Raw genomic sequence first — 18,800 nt, forward strand, 5'->3', positions numbered from 1 at the left:
AAAATTATTTCCATAAGTATGTTCGTGTAACAGGATTGCCATTTATCCAGGTTTCGGCTGGGATAGAGTTAATTTTCTTCCTAGTAGCTGGTATAGTGCTGTGTTTTGGATTTAGTATGAGAATAATGTTGATAACACACTGATGTTTTAGTTGTTGCTAAGTAGCGCTTACACAGAGTCAAGGACTTTTCAGCTTCCCATGCTCTGCCAGGTACACAAGAAGCTGGGAGGGAGCATAGCCAGGACAGCTAACCCAAACTGGCCAAAGGGGTATTCCATACCATATGACAGCATGCTCAGCATATAAGGCTGGGGGAAGAAGGAGGAAGGGGGACGTTCCGAGTGATGGCGTTTCTCTTCCCAAGTAACCGTTATGCATGATGGAGCCCTGCTTTCCTGGAGATGGCTGAACACCTGCCTGCTGATGGGAAGTAGTGAATGAATTCCTTGTTTTGCTTTGCTTGCGTGCGCGGCTTTTGCTTTCCCTATTAAACTGTCTTTATCTCAACCCACGAGTTTCCTCACTTTTACCCTTCCGATTCTCTCCCCCATCCCACTGTGGGGGGAGTGAGCGAGCGGCTGTGTGGTGCTCAGTTGCCAGCTGGGGTTAAACCACGACAGTCCTTTTTGGCGCCCAACGTGGGGCTCGAAGAGTTTGAGACAACAACAGGCTTGATTGGAACGTGCTAGATCAAATTTATAGCTGTTATTGCCATTTAGCTATTAATTGGCAGGCTCCTGTGCTTGCCATGGGGCTTGCTTGCCTCACTGTATATTAGAGTCTTGTGCTCGTTAGTGGCTGCTTTTTGCTTTCGCTGCTTGCTGTGCTGCTGTACTGCTGATCATCTTACTGTGCTGTGCCTGGGAACATGTTGGTAACAGCAATGGGGATGCGCCTGGGCTGGCAGATGGCCAGGGCATCGCTGCTGTTTCTGAGCTGCTGTACTGGACAGGCTGGAACTCCAGTGTGAACTCGAGTCAAAGGGACTGTGACCTGTGGCTGAGTCCACGTGGGAGCAGGACACCCCGAAGCGTCTGTAGCCGTGGATAAGCCCATGCCCGAGCAGGTACATCTCGAAGCGTCTGTGGCCGTGGTTATGTCCGTGCCGCAGCAGGTATACCTCTGAAGGGATTGTGGCCTAAGGACAAGTCCACGCTGGAGAAGGAACACCTCGAAGCATCTGTGGCCGTGGATGAGTCCATGCTGCAGCAGGTACACCTTGAAGCATCAGTGGCTGTGCATGAGGTCATGCTGGAGCACCTCAAAGCATGTGGCCATGGATGAGCCCTTGACAGAGCAGGTACACCCCTGGAGGGATTGCAGCCATGGGTAAGGCCATGTTGGAGCAGGTTTACTTCTGACGGGACTGTGGCTGTGGGTAAGGCCACGCTGGAGCAGGTGCACCTCGAAGCGACTGTGGCTGTGGATAAGTCTATGCCGCAGCAGGTATACCCCTGGAGAGACTGTGGCTCATAGATAAGGCTCCACTTGGAGCAGGTACTCCCCTAAGGGACTGCAGTCTGTGGATAAGTCCAAGCCGGAGCAGGGGCGAGGGGACGAGTTCATTGCAATGTTAAACCCTATAACCTGGCCCAAAGGGACCAGGGGTGGAGATCGTAATGGAAATACCTTTAAATTGTTGGAACCCATGATTTGAGTTGCATGTTATGGGAATTACTATAGCAGGAACCACCTGAACCAATGGAGGACAAGCCTTACAAGAAGCAGTGCAAGTGCAGCAGTGACCCGACCTGAGCTGACTTTGGTGCCCAATAACTCCAAGCAACACACCACCTCTCCTGACCTCAGTGACCACCATAACAGATGGAGCCCAAAGTCCTGGACTAAATGAACTCAATGGACATTTTGTGGACATTTTACAGACATTTCACAGGGGTGGTCCATAGACTAAGGGAATGATATCTGTGTGTTATATCAAAGGATGGGAAGGGGGGTGGTGGGTAATGAGAATGTATTGCATAGTGTAGGACCTGAGCATGATGTAAATGGTATGGAATAAGGGCTGGATACTATCCTGGTTTTGGCTGGGACAAAGTTAATTTTCTTCCTAGTAGTTGGTATAGTGCTGTGTTTTGGGTTTAGGATGAGAATAATGTTGATAACACACTGATGTTTTAGTTGTTGCTAAGCAGCGCTTACACAGAGTCAAGGACTTTTCAGCTTCCCATGCTCTGCCAGATGCACAAGAATCTGGGAGGGAGCACAGCCAGGACAGCTAACCCACACTGGCCAATGGGGTATTCCATACCAAATGACATCATGCTCAGCATATAAAGCTGGGGGAAGAAGAAGGAAGGGGGACGTTCGGAGTGATGGCGTTTGTCTTCCCAAGTAACCATTACACGTGATGGAGCCCTGCTTTCCTGGAGATGGCTGAACACCTGCCTGCCAATGGGAAGTAGGGAATGAATTCCTTGCTTTGCTTCGCTTGCATGCGTGGCTTTTGCTTTACCTATTAAACTGTGTTTATCTCAACCCACGAGTTTTCTCACTTTTACCCTTCCGATTCTTTCCCCCATCCCACTGTGGGGGGAGTGAGCGAGTGGCTGCGTGGTGCTTAGTTTCTGGCTGGGGTTAAAGCACGGCACCATTAAAGGAAATAATTTTATGAATTTTTTAGGTTGTTTTTAAGGAAAAAAAAACACAGAAGAAAGGACACCCAATGAAAAGAAAGGACAATATAGAACCTTGCTGACACAAAGATGAATAAATACACTTTGCCCCTTAGGAAAAATCTTTACGATTCTTGCCATAAGCAACATTTAAGACCAGATTCACGGTTGCTTAGACCAGCTCAAACAAGATACAGATTGTCTTTCTAATTCAGTAGTATTTTAAATTTGTGTAAATAATTATGCAAGAAAGATCATAGTAAGTAAAAATTTTTTTGTGAAAATTATGTCAAGTATTGTTAAAAGTTAACCAACTCAGGAAAATGCAATCACATTTACAGCCTTCCTTCATCTCTGAGCATTTTCTCTTTTTCCAGTTCTGCCCAACTCCTGTACTTTTCCCCCCTCCCACTCACACTTTTATGCAATTTTATAAGATTTTTGCATTGCTTTGCTATTGTCATAAGAATATAACAGTCATCAAACTGCATCAAACCTGAGTTCCAGCTAGCCAAATATCTTGTCTCTGACAACAAATAAAAACAGATAGCTGGTCAGTGTGAAAACTGACTATGCAAGTGCACAATGATATTTATGTGTAAATTTTCTCAGTTTCCAGCTATGTGTGGCTTAGATTTCCTGAGCCAAAGGCATAATCTTTGCATTTCATGGAAGAAAAGTCAACCAATGGTTATTCATTTATCTACTTGAGTTCTGAACTCTTGCACACTCTTAGCTTTCACAATATCCTACAGGAAAGAGTTCACAGTATTGCTGCATATTGCATGAATTAGTACTGCTTCCATTAATTCTTAATCTAGCACCTGATCATTTCCTTTGATGCCCCCTCCTTTTGTATCAAAAAAGAACATACAGTTGTTCCCTATTCACCTTCTTCAGTTTTAATAGACCTCTGTAGCATACCGTCTTTCATACAATTTTTGTACAAAAGCCATTCCATACCTTTAACCATCCTTGTTCTTCATAATTATATTGTTTTTCCTCTTCCTTTCTTAATAATTCTTAACACTTGATTTACATTTCTGATTACTACTGAGCACAAAGATGACATATTTAAAAAATTATCTATTACAAGTTCTCTTTCCTAAATTATAATAATTAGCTGAAAGCCCTTTATCAGCTATGAAAAGTTATGATTTTTTCCCCCATCCATGACAACTTAGCATTGTCACTTAACTGTCAGTTATTTGTCAACTTTTCCAGACCATTTATGAACATGTTGAACAGCACAGGCCTCACTACAACTCTGTTCTCTCTCATTCCATTAAATGTCATTTCATTCATTCCTCTCTCCCTTCTTTCATTTTCATGAGGTATTCAAAATTTGACTTAAAATTTAGATTTTTGCCCTTTGGATGCTGTATCCAGAAACAGTTCTAAGTCAATTTCCTTCTAGGAAAAAGAGAGTTGTAAGCCTTCGAACTACATGACAATTCATAATATCATAGAATCATAGAATCATAGAATCATAGAATCATTAAGGTTGGAAAAGACCTCTAAAATCATCAAGTCCAACCGTCAACCCAACACCACCATGCCCACTACACCATGTCCCTAAGCACCTCATCTACACGTCTTTTAAATACTTCCAGGGATGGTGACTTAACCACTTCCCTGGGCAGCCTGTTCCAAGGCTTGACCGCTATTTCAGTAAAGACATTTTTCCTAATGTCCAATCTAATATATAATACATCACATTTAAATATTCTTAAGAAGCTTGTTGCATAAAAAAAGGAAGAAAACCATGAGACAGCATTTACAGAATTTTCCTTCTAAATTCTCATAAATCTGCTAAGAACCCATTTTCATAGAAAAGAACAGTCGAATCAAAAATAAAAGTGTAACTTTTTACATGGAAAAATGTTGATCTTTTTAAAAAGTATATAGTTAATACGTAGCCATTATTAAATAATTATGTACAAATGATAACATTTCTTCTAATATCTACACCCTACATTATAAGTCTTATCTGCTTAATTTTCTGAGAAAAACAAACCTCTCTACTTATATTCCTGTTTGCAATCAGCACTTGAAAGTTCTGGGATCTATTTGAGCTTGTATGTCACCAATGAAATCCTTAAAGAGATGAAATCCTAACTTTTATTCCTGCTAATACTGGCTGATCCAGTAACAATAAAATTTGATTCTGAGATCTTGAGCTTGCAGAACTGATTTTTAAAACTTCCCTTATCTAAGAGAATATAATTTACCTGGAAACTAATTTAAAGATTAATGATTACAGAAGTACGTTTTCAGAATATAAATATGTTTTGAAGTATTTATTTTAGTTTGCTTCACAGAAAAGTTCTTCAAATATGGTAGGGATAAATCAAAATATCACAAAACCCATAAGAATAGACATTAATTTTCTCAAACGAGTAGTTGTGTGTAAAATCAATGAATAATTGACATTAACACTGCAATTTTACATTAAAAAATTAATTTGCTTTGCTATTCTCTAATATATGTATTGATGGTAGTGCTCACATTAACACCAAAATCAGACAAGATTCAAGGAACTTCTTGGGGGGACGTTTGGAGTAGGGGTGGAGAACATGCTGGTTTTGGCTGGGATAGAGTTCATTTTCTTCATAATAGCCTGTATGGGGCTGTGTTTTGGATTTGTGCTGGAAACAGTGTTGATAACACAGGGATGTTTTCGTTATTGCTGAGCAGTGCTTACAGAGAGTCAAGGCCTTTTCTGCTTCTCACCCCACCCCACCAGCGAGTAGGCTGGGGGTGCACAAGAAGTCGGGAGGGGACACAGCTGGGACAGCTGACCCTGACTGACCAAAGGGATATTCCATACCATATGACGTCATGCTCAGCATATAAGGCTGGGGGAAGAAGAAGGAAGGGGGGGACGTTCCGAGTGATGGCGTTTGTCTTCCCAAGTAACCGTTATGCGTGATGGAGCCCTGCTTTCCGGGAGGTGGCTGAACACCTGCCTGCCGATGGGAAGTAGTGAATGAATTCCTTGTTTTGCTTTGCTTGTACATGCAGCTTTTGCTTTACCTATTAAACTGTCTTTATCTCAACCCACGAGTTTCCTCACTTTTACCCTTCCGATTCTCTCCCCCATCCCACTGTGGGGGGAGTGAGCGAGCGGCTGTGTGGTGCTCAGTTGCCAGCTGGGGTTAAACCACGACAGTCCTTTTTGGCGCCCAACGTGGGGCACGAAGGTGTTCGAGATAACGACAGGTTTGATTGGAATGTGCTAGACCGAATTTATAGCTGTTATTGCCATTTAGCATGTTATGGGAATTAATTGGCAGGCTCCTGTGCTTGCTGTGGGGCTTGCTTGCCTCACTGTATATTAGAGTCTAGTGCTCGTTAGTGGCTGCTTTTTGCTTTCGCTGCTTGCTGTGCTGCTGTACTGCTGATCATCTTACTGTGCTGTGCCTGGGAACATGTTGGTAACAGCAATGGGGATGCGCCTGGGCTGGCAGATGGCCAGGGCATCGCTGCTGTTTCTGTGCTGCTGTACTGGACAGGCTGGAACTCCAGTGTGAACTCGAGTCAAAGGGACTGTGACCTGTGGCTGAGTCCACGTGGGAGCAGGACACCCCGAAGCGTCTGTAGCCGTGGATAAGCCCATGCCCGAGCAGGTACATCTCAAAGCGTCTGTGGCCGTGGTTATGTCCGTGCCGCAGCAGGTATACCTCTGAAGGGATTGTGGCCCAAGGATAAGTCCACGCTGGAGAAGGTACACCTCGAAGCATCTGTGGCTGTGCATGAGGTCATGCTGGAGCACCTCAAAGCGTGTGGCCATGGATGAGCCCTCGACAGAGCAGGTACACCCCTGGAGGGATTGCAGTCATGGGTAAGGCCACGCTGGAGCAGGTGTACCTCGAAGCGACTGTGGCTGTGGATAAGTCTATGCCGCAGCAGGTATACCCCTGGAGAGACTGTGGCTCATAGATAAGGCTCCACTTGGAGCAGGTACTCCCCTGAGGGACTGCAGTCTGTGGATAAGTCCAAGCCAGAGCAGGGGCAAGGGGAGGAGTTCATTGCAATGTTAAACCCTATAACCTGGCCCAAAGGGACCAGGGGTGAAGATTTGTGGTGGTGCATTCCTCCCCCCTTCTTTTCCTCTGGGCTACGATACGATCTCAGAACCTTCTGTTAAGCTTTAGCCATTGTGTACGAGTTGGGCGGTTGAGCGTCCCTTGGCCGTACCAGGCACTCTTGCATGGCTAAGGTGGGGAACAACACTGATCGTACCAGGGACGCTAGCTACATGATCAAAGTAGGGAACAGAAACAAGAGATAATTCGTCATCTCTGACAGCTCTGAAGCTTTCCCTACCTGGATCATAGCTCAAGTGGAACAATACCATTGTTACTGTGAAACAATACCATAATTACTACCCTGGACCACCTCGGATAGTAGCCAAAATGGAAATTTACTGATGACTAAAGCCAATCATCTTGCAAACCTATAAACAGCAGTACCAAGTGAGACCCTTTGAGCTCTCCTGGACGGCAGCGGGCTGCATCCAGAACCTCCCTCTGAGTGGGACGCCTCTCAGAGTCCGCAAACTCGAATTTGTGATACTCGGAGGATCCCTGAGATTCTGGGCTGAGACACTCCTCGGGGCTCAACTCTTCGCCCATTGGGAAATGCCAAAGCATTTGACGTGAGTATTTCACGGGACTCGAGGGGAATTTTTAACAGGTATACCTTTAACTCTAGGCCTTTCATTTAGCTTTGGTACCCTATTCATATGCATATATATATATATGTGTATTGATTGATCTAGATCTTTTGCGCGCTTACAGTTATAATCTGTAGTTACATATATATGTATTGATTGATCTAGATCTTTTGCGCGCTTACAGTTATCTGTAATTATTGATTGATCTAAATCTTTTTGCGCGCTTACAGTTATCTGTAGTTATATATGTATTAATTGATCTAGATCTTTTTACGCACTTATCTATATAGTTACTAACAAGTATAACCTGTGGTTAAGTTGTTTTAATCTTTGTAGTATCTTGACTAATTCTTTGTGCAAGCTGTCAAATTGATCAATGTTTAAGCATTGTAAGACTCTAAGTTGCTGCTAAAAACTCTTAACCCTTTAGTCATAAACTGTTGCCCAGGTCTGAGACTAAGGGTAGATCCAGCCGCACCTAGGCTCCTTTTTGGGAAGGAGTTTAGAAAACAAAGGGATCTACTCTGAACCTCGTGACCCAACGGGAGGTCCTTCCTATCCCTTTCTGTATTAGGCATAAACTGTTGTCCAAGTCTGAGACTAAGATTGTGTCCAGTCGGATCTCTTCTGAACCTCGCGACTCAACGGGAGGGTCTCCCTTTTACCTTTTACCTTTTTATCCTTTTATCTTTTAACCCTTTTACTCATAATCTCTGTACAAATCATTCCGACACAATTCTAATACGATTTTCCCCTGTGTAACTTAATCCATGTAATAAGTAATAGAGTGAACCTTGCCATCAAATTCTGTTAAGTCATGTTTCTATAAATTTCTATTAAAATCACCCTTTGCCAATACCTTGCCAGTGATTCTTTACGCGTCCTTAAAACCACCCATTCGTGACAAGATTGTAATGGAAATACCTTTAAATTGTTGGAACCCATGATTTGAGTTGCATGTTATGGGAATTACTATAGCAGGAACCACCTGAACCAATGGAGGACAAGCCTTACAAGAAGCAGTGCAAGCGCAGCAGTGACCCAACCTGAGCTGACTTTGGTGCCCAATAACTCCACGCAACACACCACCTCTCCTGACCTCAGTGACCACCATAACAGATGGAGCCCAAAGTCCTGGACTAAATGAACTCAGTGGACATTTCTGGACATGTTACAGACATTTCACAGGGGTGGTCCATAGACTAAGGGAATGATATCTGTGTGTTATATCAAAGGATGGGAAGGGGGGTGGTGGGTAATGAGAATGTATTGCATAGTGTGGGACCTGAGCATGACGTAAATGGTATGGAATAAAGGGTGGAGAATGTGCTGGATAGAGTTAATTTTCTTCACAGTAGCTAGTATGGGGCTATGTTATGGATTTGTGCTGAAAACAGTGTTGATAACACAGGGATGTTTTAGTTATTGCTGAGCAGTGCTTACACAGAGTCAAGGCCTTTTCTGCTTCTCACCCCACCCCACCAGCGAGTAGGCTGGGGGTGCACAAGAAGTCGGGAGGGGACACAGCTGGGACAGCTGACCCTGATTGACCAAAGGGATATTCCATACCATATGACGTCATGCTCAGCATATAAAGCTGGGGGGAAGAAGAAGGAAGGGGGGGACGTTTGGAGTGATGGCGTTTGTCTTCCCAAGTAACCGTTACGTGTTATGGAGCCCTGCTTTCCTGGAGATGGCTGAACACCTGCCTGCCGATGGGAAGTAGTGAATGAATTCCTTGTTTTGCTTTGCTTGCGTGCATGGCTTTTGCTTTACCTTTTAAACTGTCTTTATCTCAACCCACAAGTTTTCTCACTTTTACCCTTCCGATTCTCTCCCCCATCCCACTGTGGGGGGAGTGAGCGAGTGGCTGTGTGGTGCTTAGTTGCCAGCTGGGGTTAAACCACAACAAGTAGTCAGCTGTTTCACTGTGAATTCTATTAAGGGGAGAAACTGAAAACTCTTGCTAAGGGGTAAAACCTCTGCTGTTGACCATTTTAGCCTGGAGACTTATATGTCATACCAAACCCAAAATTATTCAGACACTCATTTTCCATAAGAAAAACAGGTTTTTTTATAAGTACTCTCTCTGGAGGCAATGGTTGGGATGAAGACTTCAGAAAACACATTAGAAGAGGCTTTTGGTTCTTGCCATGTCCCTCCTCCCCAAGGGGAAGAAGTCGTCTCTGGCTATTCCTCTGGCTATGGTGGGAATACTCCTGAAATATGTTCTTCTTCTCCACACTGCTCATTCCTGCCCCCTTTGTGCTGACACAGTATTTGTATAACCACAAAGTGAAATGGTTGGGAAAATTACCCTCCCCCACAAAGGATTTTTTTTCTGCCAGATTACTTTCCAATATAGTTTATCATATGGCCTGAGAAACATTTGTGACAGAAAACAGAAGGGACAGTGCAAGAAGTGGACATGGCTGGGTGGACTACTTCTTTCAGTAGTCAATACTGGCTTGTATTAGTTTAAAACTTTCATCAGCCTGAAGGAAGGTGCTGATGCCAGTTGTGTATGACCCAAAAGGAACAGGTAATCAATTTATAGTGATACAATCAGAGGTGGCTCTTACCTTGGGGACAGTGGGTTTCACCCCCACCAGAACTTTAGAACCCTCAGTAAAATCTTATTTCTTTCCTGTGCTAAGTATGAATAATATGCACACTAGCACCAAGCCTGGCACCACAACACATTGGAAGAGAAGTATGCACTGAAACAGGAACTATATTGCACCTGCACAGTAGCCCTCAGTGGGGATCCTGACCAGCTAATAAGTGTTAGAGACACCACTGGATACAGTTAAATATTTTCTGAATTCTATAATCTATATCCATAAGTGGGATGGATTGGTTCATGTTCCATAGCAGTAGACTTCAGAAAATATTCATCTTCCTCTTATTATTTCAGTTGGGAGTTTAACACGCGAAATATAAGTCCATCCTAATTATAGCAGGTTCCCCTTTAAAAATAGTAAGTACTATTTTTACAATTGTAATTAAGTTGTATTTTCAAATCAGTATACTTCAAATTCCACTATAGTTGGCAATATTTTGAATATTAGAATTAAAATACACTCTCTATATTTATTCCTAGTGAACAAGACAATTACCAATCCAAAAATCATTTTTGTGCCCAAACTGTACCTGTTATTCAGATTTATTTCAATTGCAAATCTAAAAACATACCTGAACTCTGAATTTCCAGGTTGTCCCAACAGGGACACCAGGTATAGGACCATAGTGATTAGAAGGGACAATAGTGCATTCCTTAGTGCGACCAACACAAGCCATGCCCTAAAAAACACATCAGAGGGAATGAATTTTATCATAAAAGCTGATGCAGATACCAAGATATCCAACCATTATAGTAAACACTTAAAAATATATTAATATAAAAATTGTCAACAGCCATTTTAATTAATTAATTAATTTTCATTTCTTTATTTACCTCTAGTCATCTTAATAATTCTTCAGATGTTTTAACTTTCAGTAAACAGTGTACAGGATTCAACATTGCTTTACAGTCTGTTCAACCCTGTACTGAATTTTGTGTAATGCATATATAAATGTAGTTAAAGATGTAACACATACGTGAATGGTGAGCTATTTTTAAATTAAAATACACTCTACCTTGCCCCAGTCTCTCTGGCTTTCAGTACTGGCAGATGGCATCTTTGCTTTCTTTTTACTCTGTTTGAGTTTTTCTCCAGCCTTTACAACTTCATTAGAATCATTTTTGCATGAAGGACAATACCTAAAATAAAAGTTTCAGTAAATTCTTTATTACTTAGTAATAATGGCAATACATTTATTCTAAGCAAAATAGCGTCAAATTTGTTCATCCTGACTAAATATTTTGAAGCTAGCAAATATATGACAGTTTTTAAAAGCTGAGGACTCAGGTTGAAAAAATAAACTCAACAAGAACAAATACTGTCCACTTCTAAAACAAGACTTTTTTTTAAAGTAGGGTGGTAGAGGCGAAACATTTCACTCTTCTTTTCTCATGCGATGTACAAGAGGTGCCCACGTTTCATGTATTCCTTCCTCATTTTCTCTTCCTTTCCTTGCTTGTTCAGATCACATAGAGGAGAGGAGAAATGAGATTAGAGTATAGTGCTGACTAATGCTCATAGTTAATTTCCACATCCTGCCCACTCATCATCTGCTTTTACTGCACCAAATCTCACTTCATACAGCTGGATGTGGAACAGCCCTAGGGTACCACAAAACATGCATACATGTACACATGCATCCTTATCCTACCCCACCATGCCTAAGGCATCCGGAATGTGACTCAACAAATGGGAAGAGTATTGAACTCCATTTCTATATATTTCTTTGCCTCATATGGCATTGGGGACTCATTCCAGCCACCATAAAACCATTACAGTAGAAAAAGGATAGGAGATTGTAGGAAACAGTGGCTAAGGCAAAGGGAGGAAGGGAGCACACAGATCCTTTTATTGCTTCTAACAGCACTTTTTTCCCACTCCAGGAGTGCCAAGGCAAAGGCAACTGCCATTGCTTCTGGCTTCCATGGGCTGAGTTTGGTCCAAAAGTCACTAGTGGAAGAAGTCTGATCTATAATAATAACAACAATATATTTAGATTACTACTACTACTAATGCCTTACTTTTACTATATACTTTTTATCTTTGAGTATGAACAGAAGAACCAGTTACCATAGGGCAACAAGTCACTGTGTACAGATATTTCACAAGAATTGCCTGTGTACATGCTCTAAACCCTCTAAGAAGATGGGAGCTACCTCAAATCATGTTTTTATTTGCAACCTAGAATTCATACAGATACTTATTGCAGAACACAGTCACAATTCACAATTTGGTTTAACACTTGGGGTCTTGGTACTCTTAAAGCAGCTTATTACACCAAAACCAAGAAATAATGTGAAATTATTCTAAATTTCTAAAAATTGAAAAATATAGACTAAAACAATCATTTCCAAATCATACCTGTTCAATTTAAAGGTAAAGAAGACATTTTCCATAATTTTCCACTAGGCAAACTCCACCTGGACATTGACATTCAGGCTATGTTCTTTCCTGTTCAAACATGTTTTGAGGGTTGTTCTTTTTTAAAAAATTAAACTTGGAGCATGTATATTTTCTTTTTTGTAACCTTGTTGTGATTAATATTGGAACATAAAATTACTTTTTGCTGCTGGAGTACTGGTATAGAGTCTTTCAGGAATAAGGGGACCTGAAGAAGAATGGATGCACTGTCAGAGGACAGATCCTAAATAATATTCCATTTAATATTCCGGATGACTGTAGTCAAAAAACTTCTCAATTGTTATACCCAAAAGTCAAGCACAGTCACAAAAGAACACTTTTTAAGGACTGTGACCAACTCTGAAGCACTATAGCAGAGAACACTTTCCAACACATGATTTGGAAGCTCTAAGATCTTCAGCTCACTCCCATAAGCAATTAGTAGGAAGTGAATGGATGTTGGGGCAGATTAGTCTTCTGTGCACAAAAGTAGAAAACCTAGAGATAGCTGGGATTCACATGCTGCCCAACAAAGACTGCTGAATAAAGATTATATATACCTGTGTACACAATCATTTTGCATATACAAGAAATGGGAAGCACACGGACAATAATTGCTATATTTAGTCCCAACAACTCATACATATTTGCAATATGTATTGAAAATATTTTCTAGATAGTGTTCAAATTCAGCAGTTTCTCCAAACAGAGCAAATATGAGTAAAATTCTTTTCAGTTCAGGATATTCAAAAGGAAATGTCTATTTCCTTTTAAATCAGCAGAAGCATCTCAGTGTGCACATATACACAATGAAAAAACCCTCATCAAATGACATAATTGAAGTTGCACATAGGTATAAATATAACTGGAGTCTGGGGAAACTGAAATATATTAGCCCAGGAGAAAAGGTAGAGCATTAGACACTGAACTATAAACAAACTTACTCAATATGAGGCAGCTGATGTAATATAGTATGCTAAGTTATTTACTTCCATAGAATGTTAAAACTTCTAAAGTACTTAAAATATTTTATTTGAAGTGTGTAGTTCCACTAAAATCTATCACAAAGTGCAGTTCAAAGTTTTTCTTTAAAACGTCCATAGACATCTATTGATGTATTCATAATGGAAAACTTAATTCTAAAGTTCTATTTATAAGTCACTTATAAAAGATTAGCATTTAATATATTTTACAGGCAGGTTATAAGTACAAATGGTATGAGTTGCACATAACAGGTGCGATGTGGCATGGAGCTCAAGATGATAAGCTTCAATGGTCTGATGCTGGCTCCGTGCAGAGTCAGCTCAGAATGGAGTTAGCTGAGTCCACCAAGGCCTAGTTTGGCTTTCTTGCTGGTGGTGCTAGAGTTACTGGAAATGGGGAGGAGTAAGGTAGTGGTTTTCTCACAGCAGAAAAAATGAATGAGGCAGCTATAGGATAGGGGAAGGGCAAGGAGGCAGCAACAAGGGCTGAGATTGAGGGGAAAGAAAAGGATTAAAGGAGAAGCAACAATGAAGCCCAAATAAAACAAACAAAAGGTTGGGGAAGCACCACTGTAGGTGGTGCTAATTAAGTCTAATAACATCAGTTAATGTCACAGAGGTCATAAACTGAACAAGCTAATTTCTGAAATTCTGTAATGATCAATAATGCTCAATACCAATAGTTTATGAATTATATTTATAAATAGAATCTTAACATAAAATGTAAATATGTTTACATACAGTGCAAGGATGAAAAACATACCAGAAATATAAAAGCTCTTCAGTAATTCCTCTAGTTGCAAATAACAAAGAGGTACCTTGTGTAGAATGGGAATATACATAAGTAAATCATCCTTGTATATTTACCAATCCTCATCTTCTGGTATCTTGCTTAAGGGAGGGTTCAGGCAGTATATATGATAAGCCATATTACATTCATCACAAAGGAGTTGCATGTGAGCATCCTGTTTTCCACCACACAAGTAACAGGAGCAAAAGCGACATTCCTTATCTGGGTCAGCCCTGCAGTGCTTGCATTCAGGGCCACTCTTTCCTATCAAAAAAGATAAAAAGCCACAGATCTTAGAAAACTGATTTCAGATTTATAAATACAACATAATGGCAGAAGAATATGTGTGCCCACGTGAACATGCCATGGATGTAGTAGCTTTGCTATTACAATGAAGTCTGGGTTTAAAAAGATCAAGCCAACAGGAACAGTTTATACCTATATAACACTTATGTATTACTACATGACTAAGCAGCTACTGTCAATATCAACTTGTGTTCTTCAGCCTAACATTTATGAAAGGGTCATTGTCATTTTCCAGGTTAGGTTGCAACCTAGCCTGTTGCTCTGCTACCCTGGCCATCGGGGGATGGGAGCGTGGGGGATGTAAAAAAGAAAGAAAATAGCTCTACACACTCAAACAGTGGCAACATAATTCACTGGCAGCTTGACTGCACTGAGTCCATTATAATAACTGACTAATTTTATGAAGACTTAGCACTTATTAATGTGAATGAATAGACTTGTTTTGATGGACTAGGTCATGAGAAGATATTGTTCTGCAAGTTGCCTTGGCAGGACTGTCTGTAGAAGGATGTCGTGGTTTAACCTGGCAGGCAGCCAAATACCACGCAGCCGCTCACTCACTCCCCCCGCCCCCAGTGGGACGGGGAGAGAATCGGAAGGGTAAGAGTGAGAAAAACTCGTGGGTTGAGATAAAGACAGTTTAATAGAACAGAAAAAGGGAAAATAATAATGATAATGATAAAATATACAAAATGAGTGATGCACAATGCAATTGCTCACCACCCGCGCTGACCGATAACCAAGAAGCGATCGGTACTTCCTGGATCACGCCTACCATTCATATACTGAGCATGACGTCACATGGTATGGAATACCCCATTGGTCAGCTGGGCTGGCTGTCCTGATTATGTTCCCTCCCATCTTGTGTACCTAGCTCAGTCAGTAGGCACGGGAGCTGTCCTTGGACTAGGAGGGCACTTAGCAACAACTGAAAACATCAGTGTGTTATCAACATTCTCCTCATACTAAATCCAAAACACAGCACTAGGAAGAAATTTAACCCTATCCCAGCCGAAACCAGGACAAAGGACTTGAACAAGACTGTGAAATTATAGTCCTTTATAGTGTTGCAATTAAAAAAAAATGCACAGGGTTGATAAATAAAGAATAATACAGTTTTATTCTAATTTCATCAATTCAAGATAATTTTTATTTAAATCTGAAAAAATAGACAAGTTTCATTTTTATTCTTAGTAATAAATCATTTTTTCCTCTTAATTCAAACAGCCAAATGAAAGAATACGTTTAATTATGTTGGTTTACTGAAACTTAAGCACTTGGATCAGCCTACATTAGTGTTGTAAAATGACCAGATTACTGCTTTTATGCATTACTACATCAATAGGACTCAATTCTTTACACATATGAGCACTGTCCCTATTTGAAAATGGTGCTTTTATAATGAGGCATTTGACTCCCTGGACTAATGGAATTTCTTCTGCTGCGTGTACAAGCAACAATGAAAGTGACCAATCAGCAGCTTCTCTGATTCCTCACCACCACTACTCCACCTGTACACTCTTCCTACAGATCAGATCTTGGTGCATTCTTCAGCAGGAGTTTTCTTAAATGTAGATATTAATAAATTCTAAATGGATAGCTTAAGACATATGAAGAGCAAATTACAACTCAGAAAAACTCCATCCCTCTAAAAAATTAATATCCAGATGAATATAAGAATTATTAATCAAGGACGACAGATGATTCCAGATCACCAATTTTCATACAGTTTCTTTTTACAGAAATTGAATTAATGCTACCCTTCTGTTTCTGCTCATTTGGGAATTTGGACCAACATATCCTTCATATAGTAACAGCATAGGTACTGGTTCCTCAGTGAAGGTAAGAAATGCCTTCACAGAAAAAGGAGAACATTTAATAGTCTTATATTAGATGCAAAGGAGAGAGTAGGTAAATTGAATACATGTAGCAGAATTAACTATTACAGAAAGTATCTGAAACAAGTATAAGTTTAGAAGGAAGAGAAGACTTAAGAGCACTTGAACACAGCTCAAAGAACTATATCATTAAAGAAAAACAATTTTGGAGTGAGTATTTCTGTGTGAAAACCATCAAGAAAGACTATGGAAGTGAATCTGACAAACTAAACTATGATGATGTGATACAGGATATAATAACAACAACAACAAAGTAATGTGATGACCAGAGCACTTCCAGATGGCTGAAGGAACATTTTTCTTACTTCAGTGAAGAAATGGGCCTTGAATCAGAGGACAAGGAGGAACTGGAATGATTGTTTGAGAGTTTGGGTTGGAAGCAGGAAGCTAGAGCAGTGGTCTCCAAATTTTTTTGTTTGCGCATTCCATCAGTAAAAAACTTTTGAGCATGCACCCTCAATATATGTATATTTATTTATAAATTATATACATGTACTACTCTACTCATATATTATGTACATTATAAAACATACACAAAAAATAAATTTAAAAAGGATAAGATAAAGATGAAATAAACACTATTTTTAATTTCATTTAATTTTATTTTATTTTATTTTATTTTATTTTATTTTATTTTATTTTATTTTTTAACAGTACAAAATTTATTTTCTTCCTGCACCCCAATGGATTGTCTTGCACACCCCCTGGGGTGCATGCACCCCACTTTGGCCTCCACTGAGCTAGAGAACCAAGACACCTTTGATAATAATGGACAAATGAGTAGTATGAGTCAAAGTTTAAATTAGCTTCTCTTTTCCCCATATCACAGTTTCTTCAACCATCCTATGAAGTTTACAACTTGATCTTCTGGTTCTCTGGAACTACTGCAATATTTAATTATATCATTCACTTGGATAAACAGAACTGTTTTCTGATGCTCCCAAGTAGGCTCTAGACTGTCAGAAATGCTATAAATTAAGAATAGCCTTTTCTTACTTTTAAAAGAAATGATATATCTTGAGGCCTACCAGATAACATTTGACTCCTGTTACTACTATTACTTTAGGACAAAGGTAAAAGGATACAATAAAAAGTTTAAGATAGATCAGAAAAATGAAATATATAGGCATTTTTATTACCGATAACAATCAATTTGCAAGAGTTTCCTCATGTCCTCTAACAGAGGAACCTCAAAGCAAACTCAGCGAGAAGAAGGGGAAGGACTGGGCCAGAAAACATCCTTTTCCCATTTCTATTTTAAACTGGTTTAATAACTCAAATTGCATTGATTTTATTTGCACTGTTGTTCGGATAGAGATGAGCCTGTTCACCCCTACCACCACTGTAAAATTTAGTTGCATACGTTCTTTCATATTCCCTTCTTTTGTAGGAAGAAACTTATCTAATGTTTGTAGTACAAATTTAGATTCTGATGGAAGTTAAAGTAACATGTTGATGACCAGTTCTGTTTTGTATAAAAACATCTAAAATATGTTCTAGAGCTCTTAATTTCAGCACATTCTCTGACCCTGCTCCGTAACAAACTCATGGAGCATTTCAGGCCAATTCATTCTCTTTGAATTCTAGCTACTGTTATTAAAATACCAGTCTACTGTTTTTCTTAGCATACAAATAAACTAAGTGAGCTGTATGTATTTAGATGGATAATTTTTAAATGTAGAGTAGGACTAGGGAGGCAAATATAGAGGAGCAATAAAAAAATCAGTTGAGCCATAAGCAATAAGAAAAATATAGTGCATTGTGCTTCACAGAACAAATTCAGGACAGCTTACAAAAAAAAGATCAGAATAACAGCAGGAGAAAATGAAGTAAACAGTGTGGTGAGGAAGTTGGACTTTGGGGGAAAAAAAGTAGATGAAGACAAAGGAATAAAGTTACATAGCCAGCAGTAAATTAACAATTAATTTTTTGAGGTTAAAATGTAAGTTAATATTGTTGTGCTACACTTAATTGTGATGGTTTGTAAAAAAAAATCTTGAAAGAAATGAAAAGGGGACCAAGAATTGCATAAAAACCATATAGGTGCAGATTTATACAAAGATAGGAATTATGTGAGAGGTTTGAGAACAGGTTACAAATAAGGAGACAATTAAAGAAATAAGACATGACAGTAGTAACTGAAAATGAGTAGGAACTGAAAACTTGATTCTTATACAATAAAACAGGGAGCCAGTGCAGGAAAATATAGAATGTAAAATAAATAAGGCCTGAAGCCTAATCCATGACCTAAAGTTAGTGATAAATTAATCATTTAAATAAAACAGAACTTTAAACTTAATTCCACTGCACTGTAGGGGTGTATGTAATTAAATAAAGCAAATTTACATACCCTCCAAAATCAGTTTTATAAACTAGAAATATACTCACTATAAATATATATATAAATTAGGTACATAAATGCAAAGCAGATATAACTTGGTTTTACACTATCTTTAAATTTAAAAATTTCTCAAACTGTCAGTTTAT

At 39.7% G+C, this 18,800-nt stretch overlaps 1 protein-coding gene across 2 annotated transcripts in view; it reads right to left on the minus strand.

Moving 5' to 3' along the window:
* The window catches only part of LOC142074880 (E3 ubiquitin-protein ligase UHRF2-like), a 157,150-nt gene that overhangs the window by 35,889 nt on the left and 102,461 nt on the right, over positions 1-18,800 (minus strand). For both annotated transcript variants that reach the window (XM_075135815.1, XM_075135814.1), the window contains 3 exons: positions 14,187-14,373; positions 10,952-11,075; positions 10,508-10,615 (listed from right to left, as the gene is read on the minus strand). In XM_075135815.1, the coding sequence (XP_074991916.1) occupies positions 10,508-10,615; positions 10,952-11,075; positions 14,187-14,373 (419 nt within the window). The remainder of the gene's footprint in view (positions 1-10,507; positions 10,616-10,951; positions 11,076-14,186; positions 14,374-18,800) is intronic.

Source organism: Calonectris borealis, chromosome W (genome assembly GCF_964195595.1).
Source record: "Calonectris borealis chromosome W, bCalBor7.hap1.2, whole genome shotgun sequence".
Taxonomy (NCBI): Eukaryota; Metazoa; Chordata; class Aves; order Procellariiformes; family Procellariidae; genus Calonectris; species Calonectris borealis.